Source organism: Acomys russatus, chromosome 3 (assembly GCF_903995435.1).
Source record: "Acomys russatus chromosome 3, mAcoRus1.1, whole genome shotgun sequence".
Taxonomy (NCBI): Eukaryota; Metazoa; Chordata; class Mammalia; order Rodentia; family Muridae; genus Acomys; species Acomys russatus.
Window position 1 is genome coordinate 72862945 of NC_067139.1, and position 23307 is coordinate 72886251.

A 23307-nucleotide genomic window follows, 5' to 3' on the forward strand; every position below is an offset into this window, starting at 1 on the left:
GAACTTGGGAATGGGGAGCTTACTAACTTGGGTGGGCTGCCTGCCCTGTGAGCTCTAGAAGTCCACCTGTCTCTGCCTCCCCAGCACTGGGGTACAAATATATTGCTATACTCTTTTCCACCCTCCTACTCCAGACATCTCAAGTAGTTCTTACATGGCTGCTGGGGACCCAGTTCAAGTGCTCATGTTGCCTGCAAGCACTTTACTGACTGAGCCAGCCCTGTACTTGATTGTGCATGTTGCACTTACATGTAACAGCCTTGCTAACCTGGCTTTAGGTCTATAGAAACTTTTGGGATTTTTTTGTTTGTTGGTTTTGTTATTGTTTCTTTGAGACATGGTCTCACAGTGTAGCCTTGACTGGCCTGAAGCTTATATAGGTTAGGCTAGCCTGGACCTCACAGAGATCTGCCTGCTGCTGTAGGTACAAGGTTATTGTATAATTCAAATTTTGATTTTTGTATGGCGCCTGTGCGCGTGCACGCGCGCACACACATACACACACACACACAGTGTCTGGTTGCACTTCTTGTTCTGAGAATCTCTTATTATCTCAATGTTGTTTAAACACTGTTTAAACAACTCCCCAATTGTCTCCCTGATATATCAATAAAGCAACTTACAGCCAATCACTGAGCAGGGGAGAGAATGGGGCTGGACTTCTGGCCAGCCAAGGAAGGAGGAGTTAGAAGAGGAAGTAGGGGATTCAGCCGGGAATTTAGCCACAAGCCGAGGTGCAGGAGAGATGAAGCTTCAGCTGGAGTAAAGGAAGAACTAAAAAGCAAGTAACCTGGTGGTTTTGGCTAAGATAGAGTCAAGATAACATAGAGAGATAAGAACAGACTTAAACTGCTTAAGATTGTGTTGTAAAGCTTTATAAACAAATATAAAAGAGTCTCAATTATTAGTTTAATAGGCTGGTTAAGAAATAAACTAAGGCTGGGCATGGTGGTGCACACCTTTAATCCTAGCACTCCACAGGCTTATCAATGTGAGTTTGAGGCCAGCCTGGTATACGAAACAAGTGCAGGACTACAAGAGAAACCCTACCTTGAAAAACAAACAAAAAATTAATTAAAAAAAAAAAAGAAGAAGAAAGAAAGAAACTAAGAGAAACAAACACAGTTTTATAAAAATAGCCTTTAACAGCCTACCTCTGCCTCCCAGGTGCTGGGATTATAGGTGTGTACTGCCAGGCCTGGCCAATTCTAGAAACTTGATGGTTTACATTGTTTCCAAAAAAGGTTTTGTACGTATGGTAGTTTTTAGGGCCTCCTCCATATGAGCACACAGGCTACCACTGAGCTATGCACACCCTCAGTCTCAAATATTATGGACACTTCATGAATGTGTGTGTCATTTTAATACAGAAACCATGTTAATCTTTGTATTCCAGTTTTGGTGTATATGCTACCAAAGCACCTTTGGGTCTTCTGAATGAGAGGTCAAGTTATCTGCACATCTTTTTGTCATCGCTGCATTTGCAAAAGCCTAGATGTTTCCTAGAAGCATCAAGAATCATCTTTATTCCAGGTATTAGGAGGAAGGCTTTCCTCATGAAATCAGGAGCTAGCAGCTTCTTCAAAGATGCCTTTTTATCAAGTTATGAGATTTATTTCAATTTTAGTTTGAGTTTTTTGCAACCAGGAACAATTGATGACTTTTGTTAAATGCTTTTCTTCATATTTGATGTGGTTTCGTGGTTTTGCTCTTTTAGCTTGTTAATATGGAGAGTTGGTTATTTTCATTTTCAGATATTAAGTCAGCTTGCCATTGTTGGAATAAATGCCACTTGGTTTTAATTTTATGTCCTTAAATTTGTTTTGAGTTACTATATCTCTGTGCATGAGGTCTTGACAGTTCATGGTTTTAGTATCTTGTTTTCGCTTTGATATTGTTGTCAAGAATGAATTCAGAAATATCCTTACCTTGAAGGGCTCGTAGAGAATTGTAATTGGTTTTTTTTGGGGGGGAGGTTGGTTTTTTGAGACAGGGTTTCTCTTGTGTAGCCCTGGCTGTCCTGGACTCGCTTTGTAGACCAGACTGGCCTCGAACTCAGAGAGATCCACTTGCCTCTGCCTCCCAAGTGCTGGGATTAAAGGCATGCGCCACCACTGTCCAGCAGAATTCATTGTTTTTTCAAGACAAGGTTTGTTGTGTACTGCTGGTTGTCCTGGAACTCACTCTGTAGACCAGGCTGGCCTTGAGTTCAGTGCTCTCCCTGCCTTTGTCTTCTGCATGCTGGGATTAAAGGTGGGTACCACCATACCACCACCACCTGGTATAACTGGACTTTTGGCTAATTGGGTTCTTTATCTCCCTTCCTACACCATCCCGTCCCTTCCAAACCTCACCCCCCAACACTAGGTAGGACAGAAAGGAGGATAGAGAGGAAAGGGAACGTTGATCTTGTTAGACGACTCCCTGCTGATTAGAGAGAGTTGTTGAGTTCCTCGGGGCTGATCCTCCAACCAGCAAGCAGCCTAAGCAGCCGCCCTTCTCTTGGGGCTCTGGCATTGATTATCCTGTGTAAAAATCCCCAGAATTCCCAATGTAAACCATCTTCAGTTATCAAAATCATATCCCTGCCATAGCATGAGACAAATCATAGTCAGCTGCTGTGGACAATCTGAAGCAGCCCATATCCTACACCTGGAATTAAAACAAAAACGTATTTCCAACATAATTGGGTTTTTGCTTTTTCTTTTTCAAGAGGGCATCAGATCACATTATGAATGGTTGCTGGGAATCAAACTCAGGACCTTTGGAAGGTCAGACAGTACTCTTAACTGCTGAGCCATCTTTCTAACCCATGGTATTGTTTTTTAATGCTACACTTGATCAGTGAAGCCCTCTGGGCCTGAAATTTTCTTGGTAAGAATGCATTACATACTCAATTTCTTTAGAGGTTTGAATTTTGTTTTGTTTTGCATTTATCTATGGAGGGAGTCAGGATTGTAGTGGCACTCATGTGGATAGAGGTTAGCAGACAACTTGACAGTCTGTTCTCTTTCCACATGTGTGTTCAAGACATCAGACTGAGGTTATCTGGCTTGGTAGCAAATGCCGTTATCCACAGAGAGAGCCATCTCTCTGCCCCCACCCTGACCCTTTTGGTTAATGATATGTGTTCTTAATGCTACTATTTCCTTCTACTTTGGTCCTAAAATTCTCTCTCTCAGGGCTGGAGAGATGGCTCATTGGTTAAGAGCAGTTGCTGCTCTTTCAGAAGTCCTGGGTTCAATTCCCAGCACCCACATGGTGGCCCACAATCATCTATATACTGGGTTGTGATGCCCTCTTCTGGCATGCAGCCTTACATGCAAATAGAGCACTCATATAGATAAAATATGTAAATAAGTAAGTCTTTAAAAAATTCTCTTTCCTGTCTTCCTTCTTTCCTTTCTTCCCCCTTCTCCCTGCTTAAAGCAGAGAGTTTTTTAAGATTTATTTATTTAATATATGCACAGAAGAAGAGGGAATTAGATTCCATTATAGATGGTTGTGAGCCACCATATGGGTGCTGGTACTTGAACTCAGGACCTCGGGAAGAGCAGCCAGTGCTTCTAACCACTGAGCCACCTCTCCAGCCCCAGCGTTGGTGTTTTGGTGTTTTTGTTAGGTATTTTAATGAAGTGTATAGATGTTAAAGCAGAGGGCTGGGAGGAGGTGTCAGAAGAAAGCAGGGTGTGGGTGTAGCTTCACTGGAGCAGCTTCACTACCCGTACGACACTCATGGATGAGACTTTGGTGAGTTTGAAGCCATTATCAAAGGGATTTGAAAACAAAACAAAAACAAAAACTAAAGATCTTAATATGGTTCCTGAAGGGCACTGGGCAGGATTCTAACTGATAAGGTAAAAGTCTAGATCATGAGATACCTTCACTATAAACAAACTAATAGTCTTGTTTGAGATTTTCTTCACAAAATATCTAAGAAAAAGAATGAGGCGCCACCCTGGGTAAGACAAATTTAGGCTTTATGCCTGGTCACCTATGACTTTAACATAAAACATCTGTTTGTGAAAGGAATATCTCAATGCCCTTATCTTTTTTTGTTTTGTTTTGTTTTTTGTTTTTGTTTTTTGAGACAGGGTTTCTCTGTGTAGCCTTGGCCATCCTAGACTGATTTTGTAGGTGCGGCTGGCCTCAAACTCACAGAGATCCGCCTGCCTCTGCCTGCCTCCCGTGTGCTGGGATTACAGGCATGGTAGCTACCACACCCAGCTCTATATGGCTAGCTTTTACAGCAAATAGTAATTGTTGCTTCTCAGGGAGCAGGAGGCTTCAATTGGAGTGAAGGACTTTTCTTCCCGTGTAATTTTCGCTCTCTTTCTATTCTGCCCCATTTTTTCCTGTTTTAGACAGGGTCTCACTGTGTAGCTCTGCCTGTCCTGGAGCTCACTGTGCAGTGAGGCTGACCTTGCTCCTGTCTCCTGCATTGGGGTTAAGCCATGCCCGGCTGATCCTTATGAAGTTTGTTTTCTGTAATCTCTTCCATGCGAGTAGGAACATGGGCCCTACTTGCCAAGTCTCAACGTGTCTGCTCCAAGGAGACATGAGAAGGGTCCATGCTCGGACGTTGGAGGGAGTTGTCATTTGAAAGGCATTCCTAGTGCTTGGGGGACGTGGATGAGAAAGTCATGTGTAGAGAATTGGGGAGGCTCAGCTTCACAGTGTCATTACTGCAGCCCAAGGACTCCCCCAAATCATTTAGGGATTAGTGCTGTCTATGCAGAAAGGATCTGGGGTGAGCCCCTTTGAAGCAGAGCTGGGCTTCTAAGGTTTATATTATTTCATTTTATGTGTGCAGGCATATGTGTGTGCGCGCCTCGGGTATGTGCACATGAGTTCAGGTGCTGGTGCCAGCAAAGCATCAGATCCCCTAGAGCTGGAGCTACAGGCAGTGTGAGCCACCCGACGTGGGATCTAGGTCCTGTATAGGAGCATTATGTACCTTTTACTACTGAGCACTCTCTCCAGCCTCCACAGTCGGGAATTAAATCTTTAAAACACTTATTATATGCGTATGGGTGTTGGCCTGCATGTGTGTCTGTGCACCATGTGTGTGTCTGATGCTAATGGAAGCCAGAAGATGACAGATTCCCCGGCACCTAGAGTTGCCAGTGGTTGTGAGCCACCATCTGAGTGCTGATACTCCAACCTGAGTCCTGTGGAGGAGCTGCAAGTGTTCCTTCCTAACTGTGGAGCCATCTCTTCAGTCTTAGAGTTGGAGGATTTTATTAAAAGATACTTTCAACATAGATTTTAATCAAGACGGTTAAGAGAAAGAAGGGAGGAGTAGCAGACACCCGAGAATATGAGTCACAGCTTCTCTCAGAGAGTTGCCTAATTTTCTCTTTTTCTAGTTCCTGAGGGGAAAAGACATGGCCTCACTATACAGCTGGGGTTCACCCGAACTTACTGTGTAGCCCAGACTGGCCTCAAAGTCTAGCTATTCTTGACCCCTTCGTGCTGGGTGACAGGCATGTTCCAACATGCCTGTGTTCTATTTAACATGCTTAAATATACGATACAGCTGTCATAATTATACAATATTTTTAACCTTCTAATTCTGCTATCGCTGACCATTCTGGTCAATTTCTACTGGTTTTTATTTCATGGATTATAATGTCTTGCTTCTGGACTCTAGATATCTTTATATTCTTACAAATCCTATAAATATTTCTGAAGTTGCGAGATGCATTTAAGATTTGTAAAGCTAGGCCAGAGAAACTCGTAGCCTAGGGTATTTTTTTCATTAGCAACAAAATGACATTTGGGGGCCAAACAATCCTTTTGTTTGCAAGAGAGGATTCCAGTATACCATAGTTTTCTGCTGTTTGTTTGTTTGTTTTGAGGCAGGGTCTCTCTATGTCGTTCTGGCTGGTCTGGAACTTGGTATATAGACCAGGCTGTCCTTGAGCGCAAAGAGATAGACTTGCCTCTGTCTTCTGTCTGAATGCTGGGAGTAAAGGCATGTGCAGCCATCATTCCTGGTAGCTTTTTATTTTAATTTTTTGAGGGAGGATGTCTTAGGGTCATCATTCCTGTGATGAAACACCGTGACCAAAGCAACTTGGGGAAGAAAGGATTCATTTGGCTCACACTTGTCCATCATTGTTCATCACTGAGGGAGTCAGGGCGGGGTCCTGGAGGCAGGAGCTGATGCAGAGGCCATGGAGGATGCCGCTTACTGGTTTGCTCTAATAGCCTGCTTTCTTATAGAACCCAGAACCACCAGCCCAAGGATGGCCCCACCCATAATGGGCCAAACCCTTCTCCATCAATCACTAATTAAGAAAATGCTCTCCAGGCTCCCCCACAACCCAGTCTTATGGAGGCTTGTCTCTGTTTGGGTTCCCCCCTTTCAGAGGACTCTGCCCTGTGTCAAGTTAGACAAAATACGCAGCACAGAGTGTCTCACTGTACTGGCAGCGTTGTAGGATTTTTACAAATGTCCCTGGTGTCTTACTTCAGACGTGCTAGTAACCCCTCTCCTCAAGTGGTGACAACAAAGAATGCATCCACATACTGCTAAATATCACTGGGAAGTGAGGAGCTAAAGCCTTAGTTGAAAACTATGACTTTAGATTTAATTTTGCCTCACTGCCTCGTGTGTTGTGAATGACTGTTCAGCCTGATTGGGACAGGCTTTTTCTTGTCTATGTGTGAATATTAAAAAACCCTTTGGACGGTCTGTTTTCTGCCTTAGCATATGCATGTTCTGATGAGTGATTCAAGGGACACCCTCTGTGGATCTCTGCAATTCTCCGTCTGAGTGTCTCTGTAGTATACAGCCACCTTGATCAGTTCAGCTCAGCGTGTCTACCAGGCCTCATCACACCAGTGTTTCTCATCTATTGCCTCTTCTGGCCTAAAAGCCTTTCCAGGCATGAAGCTAAATAGGAGCCCGCCTCATTTGTTTACTGTCTGGGGTGGGGTTGCGGCTGGCTGATGTCCAACATTTTAAATTTTTTTCATATATTTTATTTATCATTTGATTATTTCAAATCAGAGAGTAAAATTTGTTCTCTTTTTGTATCTTGGCCAGAAGTAGCAGTCCTACTGATAAGTGATGTGAATCAATTATAGTTAAAATGGAAAGCATCCTCGAACATTTATTGACTAAATTTTATTTTATTGATTTGTATAAAACCAATATCTGACGTGTTCTTTGTTCAAAGTCTTCTGTCTCCTGAAATTCCTGTGGTGTACAGCATGACTATTAAATGGACCCTAAAGCTTACTATTATTTTTAATATTCCTCTTTAATATAAGTTCTCACAGTTGGAGCTAAGTAGTGGTTACTGTGGCCCCTTAACTATTATATGGTAGCACACAATTAAAGGACATGCATTAACCTGATGAGGCAGAGCAGTGCGATGTGTCATGCTTTTAGGGCATTCCCACAGCAAGCTCAAAGGCTCCTGTGTTGTAACTCGAATTATCTAGTAGCTAAAGCATGGACATCAAAGCCAGCTAGCTTGATTGAAGTTAATATGGGGAAGAAACGTGAGAGAAGAGAAAATCATTTTGCTCAGAGTATGAGATGAAACTGTGCTAAGGAGTAATGCTCCAAGGATGGGAGTGACTTGGAAGCTGCTGGTGGTAAGCCACTGGAGAAGGGGGAGGCAGCGGAGTAGACATAAAGTGGAGCGGTTTTACTTGGGAGTGAGGTTTGCTGCTTGGTAGGTCTAGTTAGGTATGCGAGTATAACTCTGTAGTCAGCATGCCTGGGGGAAAGAAGACACAGCTGCAACCCGAAGGGGAAACCATCTAGCAGTGGATGTAAACTCAAACATGGCAAAACTGTAGTTGAATGGAATTTTACATATGCTGTGTGTAACTTTGCACAGACCCAAAGTTCAAACTCCCTGTAGATAGGTATAGTGTTACTTTTCTAGGACTGGGGGGAAAATGTGGGTTCATAATGAAATACACTTCAGGGTTCCAAAAAGGAGGATTGCTTTTTTAGTATCAAGACAAAGTACTTAATGATGGACATTTTCATCTTTGGGTGAATTCTATCATGTCTATTTCTTACTTCTTGAATACTTTTGATGATATGAGTGAGCTTTTTAGTTAGAATGTCTGCTTTTGTTCAGCAATGATGTCTTGAGTGGGTAGGGAAGACTGTAACATCACCTGCCTTTTACTTTCCTTTACATAAAGAAGCCAAGATGTTTTTCTTACCCCGGAATGTGTGCTATAGAGCCACATTAAATGTTAAATCAGGAGATCAGAGGGTCATCTGGGTGGAGGAGAGGAAGAAGATGTTGCGTTGGTTGTGTGGAGAACCTTTGTCCTGAAGGACACTCATTTGTAAGAATGTTTTGTCTTGCTTTTTAAGTAAGCCCTTTTAAACACATAGTTTAATGAATGTTCACAACAGAAACATATAACTCATATCTACCTAGAACATTACTAAAGCTTTTTAAAAGCTAGATATTCATTGTATATTGTGGGCTTAAAAAAAAAAAAAAAACCTGTCTTGTTTTTAGACATTACTCAGAAGGAAGTATGGCGAGCTATTTGAAACCATGAAACGCACCAGCTTTAATAGTTACAGAGGCAGACGCATGAGAAGTAGCTCTTTGTTTCCTTTTCTTCCCATGTAGGCTTTATGTCCCATGTACGTGATACATTTTAAAAAATTACAATGGACCCTGGCTTTACAAAAGAAACAGAACATAAAAATAACTAAGTAAGATCAAAGTAGCAAAAATTATCAGTACTTTTAAAAACTGCATCTTAAGTAGCCTTTTATGACTATAATCTGAGTTGTTTCACATTTATGAGTATGTTGACATGACAGTTTCCTTTTAAAACTTTGACCACTAACTCTGAGAAGGTCCTTTTCAGTTCTATAGTGGATTTTAAGGATTAGTAAGAGCCAGTGGTGGTGGTGAGGGCCATGGAGGTGGTGGCGGCGGCGGCGGCGGCGGCGGCGGCGGCAGCAGCAGCAGCAGCAGCAGCAGCACACTTTTAGTCCCAGCACCCTAGGAAGTGGAGGCAGGAGGATATGTGTGAGCTCAAGACCAGCCTGGCATACAGAGCTAGTTCAAGATAGCTAGAGCTACACAGAGAAACTTTGTCTTGAAAAAACAAAACAAAAAGAACTAAGAGAAACTGAGCTCAAGCTCACAGCTAGTTTAAGTCCTTTATATCTGTTGAACAAATCATTTCATTTACAGATAGATAGAACTGTTTTAACCTAAAGTTTCCTAGAATTACACTATATATAATTTGTGTGTTCTTTTCCTCCTCAAGTGGAGATTTTTTCCCATAAACATGACAGTCTCAGAGGTTTATTTTTCTTATATATCTTTTATAGATTATATTTTATGAAACGTATTAAAATGAGATTTTCCCTCCCTTCATTGTTTCAATAGTAATCTTTTAAAGTAATCATGGCTGACATTCTGTGGAAATGTCATTTGTAAAATACCTTTTTGTAAAGTGTTAAAGCTGGGTCTGTAGCTCAGGGTGGATCACTGGCCTTACCCTTTGTGAGCCCTCTGTAAAGCCAAAACATGTGCCGTCGCCCTCATACAACCATTAGAATGCTGATCTATCAGAACCACACATTACTCATAGCTGTTGTTTCTTTGACTATGGATGCCAGTGGGGCCGTATAGGTACTTCATTGGGTTTTGGTGTGTGTAATTGCGTTTGGTCTTCCATGAAGATGTTGGACTATGTTCAAGTTTTTGTTTTGTTCTCATGTTTTTCCTTTACAGGAAGTGGAGGAAGAAATGGCAGGCCCCAGTCAACTCTGCATTCGCCGCTGGACTACCAAGCATGTAGCTGTGTGGCTGAAAGATGAAGGGTTTTTTGAATATGTGGACATTTTATGCAACAAGCACCGACTTGATGGTATTACATTGCTCACCCTGACTGAATATGATCTCCGCTCTCCTCCTCTGGAAATCAAAGTCCTAGGAGACATTAAAAGGTTAATGCTCTCAGTCCGAAAATTACAGAAAATACATACTGATGTTTTGGAGGAGATGGGCTACAACAGCGACAGTCCTATGAGTCCCATGACTCCATTCATCAGTGCTCTTCAGAGCGCAGACTGGCTCTGTAATGGAGAGCCCACACACGACTGTGATGGACCCATCACTGACTTGAATTCTGATCAGTACCAGTACATGAATGGCAAAAACAAGCATTCTGTTCGAAGATTGGATCCAGAGTACTGGAAGACCATCCTGAGCTGTGTGTATGTTTTTATAGTATTCGGGTTCACGTCTTTCATCATGGTTATTGTTCACGAGCGAGTCCCTGACATGCAGACCTATCCGCCACTCCCAGATATATTCTTAGACAGGTAAGTTTTGTTTCGAGATGTAGTTTGTGGGGGTTTCTGGGGTCACAGCCATGGTAGTAAGTGAGATGATGACGTTATGATTGTAGCTGCCATATGTACTCTGTTTGCCTTGTCTTGTGCCATCAAAGGATGTGCTCCGCCAAGTGTGGTAGCACACACTGTACTCTGGAAACTGAGGTAGGTGGACCACAGGTTCAAATTCTGCAGTATGTAAGGGGTGTTACATAAGAGGATGTTTGTAATAGTTCTAGCTGACTTTCTTTTTTAAAGATGTTTATTTTATATGAATTGAATTTATTTGCAGTAGTACAGATTAATTCAGGGATTGATTCTGTTTTTATTATATATTGAACAAAACTAAGTAAATCTATATTAAATAAAAAAGAAACAGTCTGTGGTTATGAAAAACAAAGCAAAACAAAAAAGCAGTAAGGTTTACTTCAGTGATCTTTAAAAATCAGCAGCACCACCTTGTTTTCCATGGCTGGTGAGTGAGCCCATGGCCGAGGGCATCTTTGGCACCAAGCTGCATCTGTAGCTATATTGTAGGGATGTCAAGTAGAGTAGTGAGCCTGCCTGCTGTAGGTGACAGGATTCTAGTTAGTGCTAAGCTGCTCACTTCCTACAGTAGACTCAAAGCTATTCTTCCTGTTTAAAAAAAAATGATAGTAATGTATTTTAAAGCATCAAGGAAAATAATCTATGACTGTAGTAAACAGACAAGAAATAGTAGGTCAGAAGTGACGCTATCTGTCTGCATCCTTCAGTGTGCGATTGGTTGATTCAGGCAAGCTACTGGTAGATGCTAACTTCGATTTGACAGAAAGCCGCTGGACAGCAGCATAGTCACACAATTCAAGTTTCTGCTTCCATGTTATTTAATTGCAGAGAAAACAGGTACTTTGCAGAGCTGGGACCTGACAAAGATTACCTTTAGCCACGTGGTCAGATCTACCATTACAGTAGCACACACTGGCAGTGTCTGCTGGATAGAATGTTCAAAGGGCCACCTTGATGTTCTGATAATCATCATCATCTTCTTCTTCTTCTTCTTCTCTTCCTCCTCCTCCTCCTCCTCCTCCTCCTCCTCCTCCTTCTTCAAGACAGAGTTTCTCTGTGTAGCCCTGACTGTCCTGGAACTCTCTCTGTAGCCAGGCTGCTCTCAAACTCAGAGCTCCGCCTGCCTCTGCCTCCTGAGTGCTGGGATTAAAGGCGTGCGCCACCATGCCCATCAATGTTCTGATAATCTTGCCCCTCAGAATTTTGTTTTTGTTTTTTTAAATTAATTTATTCATATTACATCTCAATGGTTATCCCATCCCTTGTATCCTCCCATTCCTCCCTCCCTCCCATTTTCCCCTTACTCCCCTCCCCTATGACTGTGACTGAGGGGGACTTCCTCCCCCTTTATATGCTCATAGGGTATCAAGTCTCTTCTTGGTATTGTTTTGTTTTTCAAGACAAGGTTTCTCTGTATAACAGCTCTGGCTGTTCTGGAACTCACCTTGTAGTCCAGGCTGGCCTTGAACTCATGGAGATCTGCCTGCTTCTGCCTTCCAAGTGTTCCAAGTGTTGGGATTAAAGGTGTACCACCACCACCTGGCTTTTTTTTTTTTTAAGTTTTTTGAGACAGGGTTTCTCTGTGTAACATCTTTGCCTGTCCTGGAACTTGCTCTGAGGTCACGCTGGCCTTGAACTCACCAAGAGCCACCTCCCTCTGCCTCCCAAGCCCCTCAGAAAATTTGAACATAAATCTGATCACGAGGAAATTGACACACTTTAAAAAGGAGCATTCTGCATGAGAGCTGATCTGGATTCTCCAGAACTGTCATTATCGTAGTAAACAAAACACAGGAGGAACCATGAGGGAAATTGATTAGATCCTAATCAAGAAAATACAGTTGTAGAGGACGTGTTGGGGAAAGTGGGAAAGTGTGACTGAGTTATGTATTAGCCATTGACAAAGTCAGTGCTGCAGTTCTCAGGGAGCGGCGATCTGAGTGAAGGATCTGTTTTTATTTTATTTTATTTTTATTTTTTTATTTTTTGTTTTTTGAGACAGGGTTTCTCTGTGTAGCCTTGGCCATCCTGGACTCACTTTGTAGACCAGGCTGGTCTCGAACTGACAGCGATCCGCCTGCCTCTGCCTCCCGAGTGCTGGGATTAAAGGCATGCGCCACCACGCCCGGCTAGGATCTGTTTTTAAAAAAGGATTTTATGTTGCACCTTTAATCCTAGCACTCCAGAGGCACAGGCAGGTGGGATTGCTGTGAGTTCTAGGCTAGCCTAGTCCAAGACTGCCAGGACTATAAGGGAAACCCTGTCTCGAAAAACAAAAAACAAAACCAATAAATAAATAAAGTGGATGAGAGACACATACAAAGGAAGAAGGGTTATAAGTGTGTGTGTTGGATGAGAGAGAGAGAGAGAGAGAGTGTGTGTGTGTGTGTGTTAGGTGAGTGTGGGTGTGTTACTGAAAGATTTAATGTGGGATAGAGTTAAAACTGCCTCTGAGAAGCAGTAATTAGGCTTAGTTGTAGAAGGAAGTAGAAGCTTTACTTTTATCCTAAGCATGCAGAATTATTTAAAAACGTGTGTGTGTGTGTGTGTGTGTGTGTATTTGTGTTTCGGGTAGGGTCTTGCTATGTAGCCCTGGTGGTCCTAGAACTTTTTAAATTAATTAATTAATTTCTGTGCATTGATGTTCTGCCTATACGTATGCATATGTGAGGGTTCCAGGTCTCCTGGAACTGGAATTACAAACAGTTGTGAGCCACCATGTGGTTGCTGGGAATTGAACTCAGGACCTCTGGAAGAGCAGCCAGTGTTTGTAACCTCTGAGCCATCTCTCTAGCCCTTGTCCTTGAACTCTTTTTTTTTTTTTTTTTTTTTTTTTTGGCTTTTCAAAACAGAGTTTCTCCTTGTAGCTCTGGCTGTCCTGGAACTTGCTCTGTAGACCAGGCTCTCAGAGATCCACCACTTCTTGCCTCCTAGGTACTAGGAACAAATATGTCGCTACCATGCCTGTCTTATATGTATATTGTTTTTAAAGTTTTTATTTTAAGAGTGTTACAGCACATGCATTTGGTTCTAACAAATCAAACATTTGCTGATAATATATCATAAACTTATTTTTAGATAATTCTTTTGGCACACATATAATTTTACTATTATTAAAGTTGAAAAGGCAAATGTACATAATAATGTTATCTAACTATTTGATACTCGAGGACACTGGACATCTGCGTTTTTCAGAGATAATTTATTTTGTATTTTTGTTTTTCGAGACAGGGTTTCTCTGTGTACCCTTGGCTGTCCTAGACTCTCTTTGTAGACTAGATTGGCCTCCAACTCACAGTGACCTACCTGCCTCTGCCTCCCAAGTGCTGGAATTACAGTTGTGTACCCCACCACACCTGGCTTAGAGTTAATATTTTTTATTTTTATTTTTTTATAGTTCTCACTTCTGAGAATACCACTTAATATAAATTTGGTATTGAAAATGGCAGGTGTTCAGGACCAGTTAGAAACTGTTGGCAATGTTATTCTAACACAGTCAAAATTAATGTAACGGTTTTTGTTTGTTTTTTGGAGACAAAATTTCTCTGTGTAGCCCTGGCTGTCCTGGAACTCTCTCTGTAGACCAGGTTGGCCTTGAACTCAGAGATTTCACTTACCTGGGCCTCCCAAATACTGGGATTAAACTGCCACCTGGCAATAGTAGTGTTTAAAATAAGCCATCATCACAAAATACTTCCAAGAGTACGATAGCTTGTTGCTTATATGCTCAGGAATAAGAAATAGAAAAATTGATTACATCTGGTTTTTTTTGTTTGTTTGTTTAAGCTTTTTTGAGACAGGGTTTCTCTGTGTAGCCTTGGCTGTCCTGGACTCACTTTGTAGACCAGGCTGGCCTCAAACTCACAGAGATCCACCTGCCTCTGCCACCTGAGTGCTGGGATTACAGACTCAGGCCATTGCCCCCAGCTACATCTGTTTTTTATAATTAAAGCATTGCCCTTTTTTCTTTGTTTTGGTGTTGGCTCCTTCCCCCCCCCCCCCCCAAGACGGTTTCTTTCGTGGCTGGCCTGGAACTCAGATCCACCTGCCTCTGCCTCCCCAGTGCTAGGATTCAAGCGTTGCTTTTTATCAGAGCACAGGACTTGTGTAGTAAAGACAGGGTTCATCCCACACAGCAGCCTTTGAAGCTGAGCTGAGGTGTTGCAGGCAGCATTCATTGCTGTTGTACAGAGTGATGGTGTGCGGTTTGAAGTGTGCCTTCTGTGCTCAGAACCAAAACTGCAGTAAGATTATGTAGTGCAGTGTAAGTAAGGCAGGCACTGCCAGAAGCACCTCAGACTCATTGCACGTTGGGTGATAAATTGTCTTTTGGTTGTTCCCACTCGAGAAACCTTTGACAGTAGCCATTTTTTTTTTCTTTTCTTTCCTCCTTGTTTGTTGGTGTTTGTTTGCAGGCCCCTTCCTCATTCAGCCCTGTAACCCACAGTCTAAGAACTTGGGTGCTGGGCTCAGAGGGTGCAGAGTGGGCACTGCTCTTGCAGAGAACCTATGCCCACTCCGGGCAGCTCACGGTTGCTGTCACTCCAACTCCCAGAGATCTGATCCCCTGTTCTACTTTCCTCAACCACGTGAATTCATATGCTTACACATGGACATACTTAAAAATAAGATCTATTTAAAAAGAAATTGAATGCTATAGTCTGGGAAGGAGGGTTGATTATTTACAGAGAACTACAACTGGAATTCAGTGACAGCTAGTAGGTTCTGATAGTTTTTGAAGCAGATTTTCAGCTTTTGAGTTGTTCAGATGTCATCTCTTGGGAGAAGTAAAGTTTTACAGAGCAATTCTGAGATTTCTGTTAGAAAAATGCTGTATGTAAGGGGCAGATCTGCTCGTCTTCAGTCTCAGAAAGGATTGTTTCTCTGTTGCAGTGTTCCTAGGATCCCATGGGCCTTCTCCATGACGGAAGTGTGTGGCGTGATCCTGTGCTACATCTGGATCCTGGTTCTTCTTCTGCACAAGCACAGGTACTCACTTCCTGATCCCTAAGGACAACGTGTCTGACTGAGTGTCATGTCGGATTGTCAAGCCTGGTCCTTCCCCCTGCATTTCCCTGGAAATTTTCCTTCTGTGCACTGTTGCTTTTGACAAAGGAAAATTTGATTAAGCAAGGTCATAAGACCAATGTATTTAGTAATATCGTGAATGTATTTTATAAGGAAAGGGAAAGTCAGCCTTGGGTCAACCCTTGCTCGTCTACCCACCTCCTCCTTTCTTCTTCAGAAACAAACTAGAAGTGCCAGTTCAGTGGATGGATGGATGGATGGATGGATGGGTGCATGGGTGCATGGGTGCATGGGTGAGTAAGTGGATGGATGGGTGGATGGATGGATGAAAATACTTCCAAGGCCAGCATTTGGTTGAGTGTTTGAGTGGAGGAGGGAAAGCCCGGTAAACAAGGTTACCTGCATGTTGTGCACATCTGAGGTGGTGCAGAAGCTGCTAAATGGGGAGAGTGCTTCTTGGCAGTTTCACCAAGAGATAACCAAGGGAAGGCTTTTTATTATTATCAATAAAGACAACAAGGAAGGCATAAGTGTAGGAAGGCCCCTTGTCTACATTAATGAACCTCTCTTGATATTGAAAAAGAAATAAGAAAGCGAACCAGGCTTAGTGGTGAAGAAGACATTAAAAACTGTCTTGTGGGGGAAAAGGGGAGGGAGGGAAGAATGAGAGGACACAAGGGATGGGATAACCATTGAGATGTAACAAGAATAAATTAATAATAAAAAATTAAAAAAAAAAAAAGTCTTGTGGTCAGTTGCTGCCCGTGTTTTTAGAACCCTGGAGAGAAATAACGGTGTTGTCTTGCAGCTTGGAGACCTCTCTCCTCACCAGGAAATTCTGTGGTAGCCACGTACATCCTGAGCTGCAGTTATTTCCGTACATTGAAGGTGGACAGAAAGGTTGATGACTGCTATTTTTGTCACATTTTGAGGCCATAATGAACCCATTTCTCACTGTGTCCTGTATAAATACTCATTTTAAGATAAAATGGTTCAAAAGCTTTCTGGTTAGCTTTGCATCATAGGACCTTGTGGACTTGAATGTATCCACTCTTGAAAATAAAACAAATCTAACCTTATAAGAAACCTTGGGCCAGGCGTGCTGGTGCACACCTTTAATCCCAACGCTCCAGAGGCAGAGGCTGGCGATTTCTATGAGTTCGAGGCCAGCCTGGTCTACTAAGTGAGTCCAGAACAGCCAAGGCTACACAGAGAAACCCTGTCTCGAAACACAAAACAAAACAAAAAAAGAAACCTTGGAGCTGGGTGTGGTAGCACACACCTTTAATCCCAGCACTTGGGAGGCAGAGGCTGGTGGATCTCTGTGAGTTCAAAGCCAGCCTGGTCAACATAGTGAGTTCTAGGATGGCCAGGGCCACACAGAGAAACTCTGTCTCAAAAAACAAAAAGAATTGAAGCCAAGACCAGAAGCCCTGGCCACCATCGCTCTACCTCACAGCAAGTGTTGAATAGATTAGGAGTAGCAGCACTGATTCTCAGCGTCCAAGGATACTGCTATCTTGAAAACTCCACTTTGGTGTGGTATATTTTTACCACTGGAAGGATGCTCTCTCAGATCTGCACTAGCTGCCTGGTAATTTCAGTTAGTTAGTATTAAACTCAGTTCTTAAGTTACATACGCCTCATTTCAGGTGTTCACCAGCCACGTCTAGCTGGCTGCATGGAACACAGAGCATCCCCCCATCGCTACAGAATTCTGTTGGCTAATAGCATGTTAAGGTGCTCTTCTAAGATCCCTCTCCTCTGAATTAGAATTAAATATAATGAAAACCATCACTCTGAATGTAAGCCTGATAATAAAGCCACATGCACACACGTGTATCCCAAATGCTTTGTAGAGATGTAACTCGAGTGGAACGAGTTTTTCTCCCTTTAAGTCCCCAGGTCTACATTTAGCAAGCAGCACCATGCCTAGACTTTAGAACACCATCTGAACCTTCGCTTGTGTCCTTTCATTATTATTTTCAATCCCAGCCCCAGCTCCAGGCTGATCTATTTGTCGCTATGGTTTTTCCTTTAATATAGAACTTACAAGTGTGGGGGGTATGGATTTCTGCCTTAAAGACTAGTGGTCTTCCCCTTGCTTTCTCTAGGAAAGTGTCTGATGCCTCAGAGGGTTTGGTGTGTCTCTGATTTTTGCCTTGGTCACTCTGTTCACAGGTCAATCCTTCTGCGAAGGCTCTGTAGTCTGATGGGCACTGTATTCTTGCTTCGCTGCTTTACCATGTTTGTGACCTCCCTCTCCGTGCCAGGACAGCACCTACAGTGTACTGGAAAGGTAGCCTGCTACCTTCTATGTGTTCTTTCTTGTTCTTGTTGGATTAATGCCACGGTATATGCTAGAGGTCGAAGATCTTGGTTTTTGTTTTAAAATGTGGGTTTTTGTTTGTTGTGTTTTTTTGTTTTTTATTTAATTTTAATTTATGTGCATTGGTGTGAGGGTGTCAGATCTTGGAGTTACAGACAACTGTGAGCTGCCAGGTGGGTGCTGGGAATTGAACCATGTCCTTTCGAAGAGCAGGCAGTGCTCTTAACCACTGAGCCATCTCTCCAGCCCCTGTTTTGTTTTGTTTTGTTTTGTTTTGTTTTGTTTTGTTTTGTTTTGTGGTGTTTGCAAATCAGTAGCACACGTCTAGGAATAGCTGGGTTAGGTGACTTTAAGCTGGAGTCATCTCCCTGTGGCTTCCACCCATGAATATTATTAGTTCCATGCTATGTGACTATGGGAAAAAATTATTTTGATTGTCTTTTTCTGCTACAGTTTCCATGTCTCACCACACTCAGCATCGTTTTTACAATGTTTTTTATTATATATTAAGCATGCACCATAATGGGCTTTATTATCACAGCCTCATGCATACTCACCGTGCACTTGAGCCATCACATCCGCCCTTGAGATCTCAGCATCTTTAGCTCTTCATATGCTCCGGTCCCTTCACTGCTCTGATCATTCCTTTTCTTTAAACATCACAGTGGAAGCCTCTTACATTACAATTAGCTCAGTACTCTGTAAACTTTCTAAGATACAGTATTCGTTGTTGCTGTTTTCAGACAGGGTTTCTCTGTGTAACCTTGGCTGCCTTGGACTCACTTTGTAGACCAGGCTGGCCTCAGACTTAGAGATCTGCCTGCCTCTGCCTCTGCCTCTGCCTCCCTGAGTGATGGGATTGAAGGCGTGCACCACTATCCTTGGCATGATATATGGAATATTGATAAATTTTTTCCTTTGGTTTTGGTGTGTGCTTTATAGCTTTTTGATTTTTGTTTTTTGTTGTTGTTGTTGTTGTTCTTGTTGTTTTTGTAGTATAGATATATCCTTTCTTCTATTAAACAGAGAGGATAAATTATGCTGTTAGACCGGATATGGTGGCACGTGGCTGTAATCCCAGCACTCTGGGAGGCAGAGTTCAGGTGGATCTCTGTGAGTTCGAGGCCAGCCTGGTCTACAAATTGAGTCCAGGACAGCCAAGGCTACACAGAGAGACCCTGTCTCTAATAACAACAATAACAACTGCAACAAAAAAAGCACCGGGCGTCGTGGCACATGCCTGTAATCTCAGCACTCGGGAGGCAGAAGAAGCCGGATCTCTGTGAGCTCAAGGCCAGCCAGGTCTATAAAGTAAGTCCAGGACACCCAGGACTAGAAGAGAAACCCTGTCTCAAAAAACAAAACAAACAAAGCATGCTTTTAGGTTGTAAATTGTTGTTGCTTCTACTTTAAGATCAAGGATAAGAGCTGCTTTTTACAGTTAAGCTCAGTGCTAGAATGCTTTCCTGCTGTGCACAGGGCCTGGGGTTCAGTCCCAGTACCCATCTCCCACTAATTAATTAAAAACAAATCAGAGCCGGGCACTGTGGCACATGCCTGTAATCCCAGCACTCAGGAAGGCAGAGACAGGTGGATCTCTGTGAGTTTGAGGCCAGCATGGTATAGAAAGTAAGTCTAGGACAGGCAAGGTTACACAGAGAAACCATGTCTTGAAAAGCAAAACAAAAACAAATAAACCAAACCAAACAAAATAAAAAACCAAATCAGTAAAATAATTTTAAAAGTTGAGTCTCTCAGGCTGCTGTAGTGCTGCACACCTTTAATTCCAGCACTTGGGAGGCAGAGGCAGGCAGATCTCTGAATTTGAGGACAGCCTGGTCTACACACCAAGTTCCAGGACAGCCAGGGCTATGTAGAAGGCTGGTAGGATTTGCTGAAGGAGGTGGAGGCAGGAGGATCACAAGTTTGAGGCTAGCCTGGGCTACATATTTTAAAGCCTTTAACCCCCAGCACTTGGGAAGCAGAGGCAGGTAGATCTCTGAGTTCAAACCAGCTCGGTCTACAAAAGAGATACAGGACAGCCAGGGCTACACAGAGAAACCCTGTCTCAGAAAAGGAAAACAAACAACAAAAACAGAAAAGAAAGACCCTGTCTAAAGAAACAAAAGTGAAGGACTCACCTGTTCTTGATGCACAAAATTGTTATGGGTAGTTACATTTTTAAAAAAGGTTTATTTATTTATTATTATGTATACGGAGCTCTGCCTCCATGTACACCTGCAGCCAGAGGAGGGTATCAGATCACATTGTAGATGGTTGTGAACCACCATGTGGTTGCTGGGAATTGAACTCATGACTTCTGGAAGAACAGTCAGTGCTCTTAACTGCTGAGCCATCTCTCCAGCCCCTGGGTGGTTAATTTTGGACAAAAAATATTAGTCTACTTTTGTAGGCAGGGGACTTGGTGGCTCCATCAACTCCTTTGTTGTTATTTTAAAAATATTGTTTATAAAACAAGATTAAGTGCCATTCCTGTACTGCAGTAATAGAAATAGCTGACATGCCAGTTAGGGAAGGAAGATTAAACGCCTAAATTAGATGAAGAGCTAAAAACGCTGCCCTTGAGGTGAAGGGCTGCAGAGTCTGCGGGTGTCAGGCATGGCAGACTAAGCAGTGAGACCGGGCCTGGTGCAGTTTCAGACTTATCAAAAGCAAAAAAATTTTAGTTTCTTTTTGTTTTTTTGAAACAAGGTTTCTCTATGTGTAGCCCTGTCTGTTCTGGACTCACTTTGTAGACCAGGTTGGCCTCAAACTTGTAGATCTCTGCCTCTCTCTCTGCGTCCCCAGCATGCTAGAACTATAGGTGTGCCACCACCTCTTCCAGCTGAAAGCGGATATTTTTAAGTTTAAAATCTGTGTGGACATGCTTTCCTTTGATTGCTCAGCTGATAGAGCAGAGCTGTAGTTCAGTCATAAAATCTGTGTGGTGTTTCATGGTTTACAATATAGAAAAAACTTTGTTTTGTTTTTGAGACAGGGTTTCTCTGTGTACTTCTAGCTGTCATGGAACTCACTGTGTAGACCAGGTTGGCCTCAAACTCAGAGATCTGCCCACGCTGCTTTTCAGATGCTGGGACTAAAGGTGTGTGCCACTACCACCACTGCCTGGCAGAAAAACCTTTTTTTATTTTGGAGTTATACAAGTTTCTTCTAAGAACTCAAATTATATGTAAATGTATGTTTAAAAGCAAAAACTTACATAGACCCCTTTACTCCCCACCTAACAAGTAAAACTATTAACGCTGTGTCTGGTTACATAGGTCTGGTTTGAAGTTTCTTCTTTATCTCCTTCCTCCCTCCTTCGAGGAAGTCTTACTAGACAGCTGTAAATGGCCTGGAACTCACAGAAATCCTCCTGCCTCTGCCTCACTACTGCTAGGATTAAAGGTGTTAGGCACCATACCCAGCAACATGAAACTTTTTGTTTGTTTGATTGTTGGTTTTTGTTTTTGTTTTTTGTTTTTTTGGTTTTTTTGGAGACAGGGTTCCTCTGTGTAGCCCTCGCTATCCTGGATCTCTCTTTGTAGACCAGGCTGTCCTCAAAGTCACAGACATTCACCTACCTCTGCCTCCCAAGTGCTAGGATTAAAGGCGTGCACCGCCACGCCTGGCAACTCTGTACTTAAGTAGCTTGTTCATTTCAGAGAGCAGTAGTGAGCATCACATTTCCTTTTCATGGTCTCCAGACATCGCTCAAAATAATTTTAAATGTAGGGAGTGTGAGTACTCACATGCAAGTGTGGGCACACACATGCCACAGCAAGAATGTATGTTTCAGAGGACAGTTCTTGAGAGCCAGTTCTGTCTGCCACTTTGTGAAACCCAGGGGTTGAACTCCAGTCATTGGAAGCACATCTCCCACTGAACCATCTGGCCAGACCCACTCATGCATATAGTTAATAAAACAAAAGAACACCAATGAAAAAGAGCCATCAGGAGCTGGGCATGGCAATTCATAACTGTAGTCCCAGCACTCGGGAGGCTGTGGCAAGAGACTGGCAAACGAGGACACTTGGATTACATAGTGAGTCTCAGACCAGCCTCAGATACAAGACCCTGTCTGAAAAAAAATCATCACAGTAGTATTTGTTTCCCATTTTACTTTGCTTTATGTATGGACAGATCTGCAAGCGTCTCTAAGCATTCCTGGTTACTGCTCTCCATGATTTCCTTTTAAGCACCTGAGAAAATTGACTTTGTTTTAGAAATGTTAGCAAAAAAAGAAAAGACTACAATCAAATTTAGTTGTATTAATAGCTTGTATAAAACAAGTATACATTGCTTTAAGGTAGACAGTAGGGTACCACCGTGAAGACAATGTCCACCATATTATTGACTCCATTCTTTGGCTGTGTTCATAGCTATGTCCTTGTCTTCACAACAATTATTTCATTGATTTGTATCCTTAAATTGTTGTCAGGTTGGTTGGTTGGTGTTTTTTGTTTTTGTTTTTGGTTTTTTAAGACAAGGTTTCTCTGTCTACCCCTGTTGTTCTGAAACTTTGCTTTGTAGATCAGACTGGCCTTGAGAGAGCCTTTTGCCTCTGCCCTCTGAGTGCTGGGATTAAAGTTGTCACTGCCATGCCAGTTTAAGTTTTAAAGATTAATTTTTTTATTACATGCATGTGTCTGTGCCTGGACAGGGACATGGGGCTTTTGGAGGTATGAGATGGTGATAGAAATCTTGTCAGGGTTAGGAGAGGAACTCTGCATGGTTATTCATAGTAATCTTGTTGTCCAGAAACAATTTCCCAGGTAGCAGCACGTGGACGCCTTTTCATCTTTGTCTGGTCTAGGAGGTATCAGACCCCCAGTCTCTTCTTCCTACAGAAAATCCTAGGTAGGTCTGGAGATGTCAGCACTTCAGGGTTCACATCTGGTGCTTAACTGGCTAATGTACATAGGTGCCTCTTTTTACTCAAGGAGAGATTTTTGTCTTTTTTTTTTTTTTCTCCCAGAGCTGAGGACCAAACCCAGGGCCTTGCGCTTGCTTATGAGCTAAATCCCCAACCCCTCAAGGAGAGATTTTTAAAGCTATTACCAAGTGCGATTTTCTGAATAGCCAGATCCAAAGTTATCAAAGGAATGTGTTTGAGTGGAACTTTTTGCTTCCATGTAAAGTTTGTTACATGGATAAGAGAATAAGCTGCTCCTGAGAAGGTTTATCAGAACAGCCACTTATGAGAAGGCTTTTTGCAGACACCCACATCTTGTGCTACAAAACAAATTAGATGTCGCTCTCCAGCGTGGACAGCTCTCTTTCTGTCCCCAGGGACTTTAAAAAAAAAAAAAAAGACTAATTAGTTAATGTATGGATATTTCCATCCAAATGTGCCCTAAATGCTGCTAATTGCTTTGAAGTATAATGTAGCCGCCTGTTGACCTACATTATTTATAGCAGCCTTAGAAGTAGAATGTTATGGGGATAACAGCGGTTGTAGTACAAGGGGAGCCACACAGCCCTCAGACCCCAGTCTCAGTGAGATACGGATGCTTTATTGAGTGAACACCTACCTAAGACAAGGCTGATTGCA

At 42.5% G+C, this 23307-nt stretch overlaps 1 protein-coding gene across 2 annotated transcripts in view; it reads left to right on the top strand.

Annotated features, from left to right (window-relative positions):
- Positions 1 to 23307, top strand: part of Samd8 (sterile alpha motif domain containing 8) — a 49571-nt gene that overhangs the window by 22202 nt on the left and 4062 nt on the right. For both annotated transcript variants that reach the window (XM_051142862.1, XM_051142866.1), the window contains exons 2-4: positions 9744 to 10336; positions 15290 to 15385; positions 17606 to 17723. In XM_051142862.1, coding sequence (XP_050998819.1) covers positions 9744 to 10336; positions 15290 to 15385; positions 17606 to 17723 — 807 coding nt within the window. The remainder of the gene's footprint in view (positions 1 to 9743; positions 10337 to 15289; positions 15386 to 17605; positions 17724 to 23307) is intronic.